Source organism: Lathyrus oleraceus, chromosome 5, assembly GCF_024323335.1.
Source record: "Lathyrus oleraceus cultivar Zhongwan6 chromosome 5, CAAS_Psat_ZW6_1.0, whole genome shotgun sequence".
Taxonomy (NCBI): domain Eukaryota; kingdom Viridiplantae; phylum Streptophyta; class Magnoliopsida; order Fabales; family Fabaceae; genus Lathyrus; species Lathyrus oleraceus.
In genome coordinates this window covers 94,946,341-94,952,785 of record NC_066583.1, presented here as the reverse complement: position 1 = coordinate 94,952,785, position 6,445 = coordinate 94,946,341, and the positions used below count along the sequence as shown (strand labels likewise).

At 34.6% G+C, this 6,445-nt stretch overlaps 1 protein-coding gene across 1 annotated transcript; it reads right to left on the bottom strand.

The window, feature by feature from the left end:
• Positions 1 to 4,786: 4,786 nt before the first annotated feature.
• On the bottom strand, positions 4,787 to 5,520 carry LOC127078936 (uncharacterized). The gene is made up of 2 exons (XM_051019346.1): positions 5,307 to 5,520; positions 4,787 to 5,196 (listed from the first exon to the last, which is right to left on the bottom strand). Exons 1-2 carry the CDS (start codon positions 5,518 to 5,520, stop codon positions 4,787 to 4,789), a joined length of 624 nt encoding a protein of 207 aa, XP_050875303.1.
• Between the last annotated feature and the right edge of the window lie 925 nt (positions 5,521 to 6,445).

Here is a 6,445-nt window from a genome sequence, read left to right as displayed (position 1 = left end):
AGCCTCCAGGGTTTCTGTGCCAGGGTTTCCGTCTGTCCTTGTCTCCGTCTTCCTCTTTTTTTTTTTCGTTACTGAAGCTTGGCTATTTATAATGCTCTTGTTGTGACCTAATGGGCTCAGAATGAAGCCCAGAAATTCTGATATTCGCAAGCTTCGCTAGGCGAAGGAGTTGCTCGCCTAGCAAGCAAGCTATTTTGGGCTTTTACTGGATCTGGCGCTTCGCTGGGGCGAGTGTCATGACGAGGGGTTCGCTAGGCGAAGGAATTGCTCGCCTAGCGAGCAGGCCAATTTGGGCCTTTTCTGGATTGGGCCACACGTGAGCTGGGCCTTTGTTCTTTTAAGATCAGTGCCTTGCAGAATAAGTCGGAGTGCCTTGAAAAATGCTTTGTAATATCAACGGGCAAATTTTGGGGTATGACACCTTCCTATACTTTAGGAGAGTTAGGGTTTAACCTTGCTAAATATTTATTAAATACAAATATTATTATAAATAATGAATAATTTAAATGACTTTTAACAAATAAAAATTAATTTAAATTTTAGTTACATAATTGAATTAAAATTTAAACCTATTTCTATTTTTACTTTCATCATTTAAAAAAAATCAAAATTATTCTTACTTATATCAACCAAAATTATTTTATAATTTATGGGTTTTTAAAAAATGTTACTCTTATAAATAAATTTTATTAAGTAAAAAACGTGAATTACTAAATAAATACTATTTATAAATAATGAATAAATGGAACATGAGTCACTAAATTATAAAAAATAGTTATTATAATTTAATGAGCTTTAACAAATAAAATTAATTTAAAATTTTAATTATACAATTAAAATTCAAATCTATTTTTATTTATCATTAAATTAAAACTATTTTATTTATATATATAAAATTTATTTATATCATACAGATAACCAAAATTATTATTATTTTTTATATCTGTATCACATAATAAATAAATTAAAATTTATAATTTATATGAGAATGTATGCTAATGAATGAATGCAAATGTGAAATGAATGCCATGCGTGAATCAATTTATCATAAAAATTAACAGGCAAGTTTTAGGGTATGACAGATTGATTTGAGTTGGTGAACTCAAGTGTACATGTTTCCATATAATATGATAATCCCCTAGTTGATTAAGTCTTTATTCTCCTTGAACGACTTAAGTTAAGGAAATCGATTAAAAAACCTTGTAGAGTTGAGTGAACCCCCAAGAGGTTACGGGATGATGTTTCAAAGGATTTTGACTGTTATGATATTTTGTTGTAGATTGTGTGCAATGGAGATATTGTACATGGATCTTAGGTTTTTGCTTTAGGGAATATTGTATAACATGTTTCATAGTTTCATAAAAGAGTTTGAACATGTGTATATAATGATGTCATTAGGCACTTATATTGTGTCACTACCAAAAATTAACGATTGTATGATATTATTCTAAATATATATTATACGGGGTGTTACAAGTATGATGTATAATTTCCCCTATATTATGTTTACTTTTGAATTTTACTCCTTTTCATTTATATTATGTCAAAAGGGGGGAGAAAAGATGGTTGTTTTTTTTTAATTTTCAGGATAGCAATTAGCCAAATTATTTTTTCTTTTAGCCAAATTGATACCCCTGCTACTTCTTTTTGGTGCACAAGGTGAAAAAGATGAAGATGGAAGAAAAGAGAGAAGAGAGAGAATAACAAACTTCCACTACTCTTGCAAAATGGTTGTACTCACACTATACACAATGCACACACTCAGTTCATACTACGTTGTTGTTGACAACTACGCTGATTTATATATACACAAAAATAATGTCACGTAGTCAAAATGCTAACCTACACTAGATAGGTTAAGCTTAACAAAACTAATACTACTACTACTACTACTGAATATGAATTATTTCTAACATCATCCCTTAATTCATATTCAGCTAATCAAAATTAACAACACCAATTATATCTCTTAAGTAGAGAATTGATCAGTCTTGATCACTTTTGCCAGAACATCTGTCGGCTGCTTCTGGGTGCTACATTGCATAACTTCTAGCACTTCATTCTGAACCTGACTTCTCAGAAAGTGATACTTAGTCTCAATATGCTTGCTTCTCCCATGCATCACTAGGTTCTTGGCAAGATTGATTATAAACTTATTATCAATCGTCAGATTTAGAGGCTTGTTTACCTTGTTCTTCAGATCACCTAGTAAATTCAGAAGTCAAACAGCTTGACATACAACCACAACACCTGTAATATATTCATCTTCACAGGTTGACACAACAATAACTAGTTGCTTCTTGGAACACCGAGAAATAGGACCTCTCAGATACTTAAACAAATATCCATAAGTAATTCTTTTGTCAACTCTGTCTTCATACCAATCAGATTCTGAGTAACACATCAGCTCTGAATTTGCCTTTTCTCCATAAGAGAACAAAACTCCATACTTTAGAGTCCCCTTAATATACCTCAGAATCCTGACAACAACTTGGTAATGAGACCACTTCGGTTTACTCATGAACCTACTGACCATTCTAATTGCATAGCAAATATCAGGTATGGTATTACACAAATATCTCATAGAGACAACTAACTTCTTGAAAGTTATAGCATCTACATCATCACCTTCAGGATCCGAATCCAATTTGTGATTTGTTTCTGAAAGTGTGACTGCCGCCTTACAATTCAGCAGGTCAAATCTCTTCAGAAGCTCAAGCTCCTACTTTAGCTGATGTAAAATGATATCCTTCTCAGAGTACAAAATCTCTATCCCTAGAAAATATGTTATATTTCCTAGATCAGTTATCTCAAACTCATTCATCAACACCTTCTTAAACTTAGCTATCTCATGTTCAATACTTCTTGTTAGCAATATGTCATCAACATACAAATATACTAGAATCATATTGCCTTCAGAAGTATGTTGAACATAGACACCATAATCCATCTCACACTTTCTGAATACTTGAAGCTTGAAAAATGAATCAATTTTCATATTCTAAGCTCTACAAGCTTGTTTTAGTCCATACAACGCTTTATGTAACATGTACATCATCCCTTTCTGACTCTTTTTCACAAATCCAAGAGGTTGTGAAACATATACCTCTTCTTGCAATGGACTATTCTAAAATGCAGATTTCACATCCAGATGCATTAGAGGCCAATTCTTGTTAGCAATTATCGCAATCACCAGTCTGATTGTCTTATGTCTTGCTACAGAAGCAAACAACTCAAAGTGGTTTAACCCAGGTTTATGTAGAAAACCTCTTTCCACTAACCTTGCTTTGTGTTTGCCAATTGATCCATGTGAATTCAGTTTCACCTCGAAAACCCATCTGACACTGATGAATTTCTTGTCCTTTAGAAGCTCAGTCAACTCCCAAGTCTTATTTCTTCCTATAGTTTAAAGTTCTTCTTTCATGGCCTTCAGCCACACTTTCTTCTTGAGAACTTCTTCAGCAATCACTGGTTCAGAGTCTATTAACATGGAACACTAAATGACTTATCCTTTAGAGTTTACTTTAGTATCTTACAACATGTCAAACTCTTCAAACCTTCTTGGTATTTGTCTAATTCTTTGTGGCCTCTGAACTTGTTCAGAATCTTCTTCGGATGTTGGAACTGTATCAGATACTAGAACCCCTATAAGTACCACCTTTAGAGGAATGACCACCTTCGGAGTCTGGAATATTCCTAGAGTTTGGATCTCCTCCAGAGTCTGAATCACCATCAGAATCTAGATCATAATCAGATTCACCTTCAGAGTCAAACTCGCCTTCAGAGTCAGACTCTCCATTAGAGTCAGACTCGCCTTTAGAGTCACCTTCATAATCATCTTATGATTTTGACTCATCTTCAGAACCTTCAGATTCTAAAGTATCTTCAGAAGTTAACTCACCAGAGTTGGATTGATATTTACTCCAATCCCACGATTCTGATTCCTTCATAATGACATCTTTGTTGAATTCAACCTTGTTAGTGATAGGACAATAGAGCTTATAAGCACCTATACTGTGGTACCCTACAAGAAACATAACTCTGCTTTTGTCATCCAACTTCTTTTTCTTAGCGTCTGAAACATGTTTGTAAGAAACATAACCAAACACCTTCAGATGGCTAACACTTTGCTTATCTCCAATTCACTTCTCTAAAGGAAAAATTTCCTTCAGTTTCTTAGTTGGACACCTGTTGAGCATATATGCTGCAGTGGCAACATCTTCTCCCCATAAGGTGTGAGAGAGATTCTTCTCCTTCAGCATGCTCCTTGTCATATCAAGCAAAGTTCAGTTTCTTATTTAAACAAGACCATTATGTTGAAGAGTGTATGAAGCAGTCACCTCATGCTCAATTCCATTCTACTCACATAAATTTCTGAACTTTTTAGAGTTATACTCACCTCCACCATCAATTCTGAGAATTTTCAGCTTCTGACTCTGATTCTCAACCTTGATTTTGAATTTCTCAAATTCAGAAAACACCCCATGTTTGAACTTTATAGGGGATACCCATGTCATCCTTGTGAACTCATTAACAAATGACACAAATTATTTATTTCCTCCAAGTGAAGGTACTAAAAATGGTCCATACACATCATAATGTGCCACACCAGAGCATGTTTTTCTCTTGGAGACATTTTAGACGAAAATGGAAATCTTGGTTGCTTCCCTCTCATGTACACATTACATGACTTCTCTAGCTTCTTAGTTGCAGGAATTTCATGTACTAACTTCTTTGAATTCAGATGTCCTAAGCTTCTGAAGTTCAGATGACCAAATATTTAGTGTCATATCTCACTTTCCTTTATAACACTTGTTGTACTAAGGCATTCAGAGTTTGCAGTTTTAACATTCACGTTGAATATTCTATTCCTTCCCTGTTCTGACTTCATAATCAGCTTCTGATTACAGTCATATAGGTTCAAAATATTGTCCTTCATGGTAACTGAAAATCCTTTCTCAACTAATTGACATACAATCATCAGATTGCTTTTCATGCCAAGAACATACCACATATTCTGAATCAATGTTCTTTTACCATTATTCAGAACTACTCTGACATTTCCCATACCTTCATCATTGAGGTATTTATCATCAGCACATATAATCTTTATCCTCTTTCTAGAGTCAAAATCAACCAACCATTTCTTATTTCCAGTAAGATGCTTTGAGCATCCAGTGTCTATATACCACCAGTCTGCCAAATATGCATCATCAGATTCAGAATCCATCCATAACACCGATTCGTCATCAAAATATCCTCTAGATATGTTTTCTTCTTCAAACTTTTTTCCTTATTTGACCAACAATCAACAGCAAAGTGTCTAAACTTCTTACAACAGTAGCACCGAACCTTGCTCTTGTCATACTTCTCATTCCCCTTCTTAGCACTCTTCTGCCTTTCAGAAGTTGAGGTTTCTAACTTCTGAACACCATCAGATCTCTTCTTGGCTTCTGACCAAGACTGCTTCTGATATTTCTTACCAGAAGTTGCTTTCAGAGTCTGCTGCTCTACCTCCATTTTAGAGTTTCACTTAGTCAGACACAACTCTTATGCCTTTAGACTGCTTTGCAACTCTTCAATTTTCATGATGCTAAGATCCTTAGAATTTTAAATTGCTACAACAATGTAATCAAACTGAGAAGTAAGAGATTTAAGTACCTTCTCGATGATCCTTTCATCATAGACAGTTTCTCTATACGACTTCATCTTATTTGTGATCAGAATCACTCTGGAGATGTAGTCAGGTACCTTTCCACTATTCTTTATATTGGGATTCTCATACTACTTACGTATAGCTTGAAGCTTTACCTTTTTCACTGATGTATCACCTCTGTAGTATCGTACCAGTGTTTCCCACGCAACCTTTGTCGTTTTCGAATTAGCGATTTTCTCAAACACATTCGCATCCACACACTAATGGATGTATAACAACGCCTTCTGATCCTACTTCCATAGATTATGTTGAGCACTCCTCTTTGAATCTGTTGCATTTTCTGGAAGTACAACCGGAATGTAACCATTATTGACGAGATCAAGAACATCTTGAACACCAAACAACACACACATCTAAATCATCCATCGATTCCAGTTCTTGCCATCGAACATTGGAAGCTTTATACTCAAATTTATGTTTTCGTTCATCTTCAATCTTGTGAAATCACTCAGATCTCACCAAACACTAGTGTTTCTCAATCCTGCAAGATCAAGAAATATAATTCTGTTACGATTCCTATCAAAAATTCAACATGAATTCAAGAAACGAAATCAATCACACAACACCTCACTCGTTCACTTGCATTTCCCTATGAATCTGAATCAGAGCTCTAGATACCAATTATTGGTGCAGAAGGTGAAGATGATGATGATGGAAGAAGAGAGTGAAGAGAGAGAATAACAAACTTTCATCATTCTTATAAAACATTTACAACAAATTGTTGCACAC

What these genes read in the sequence shown, in the direction of transcription:
- LOC127078936 (XM_051019346.1), bottom strand. Translation starts at nt 5,520, where the DNA reads ATGGAGGTAGAGCAGCAGACTCTGAAAGCAACTTCTGGTAAGAAATAT. An exon ending in TAGACACTTTGCTGTTGATT is followed by an intron (nt 5,197 to 5,306) that starts GTTGGTCAAATA and finishes CATATTTGGCAG; the next exon opens with ACTGGTGGTATATAGACACT.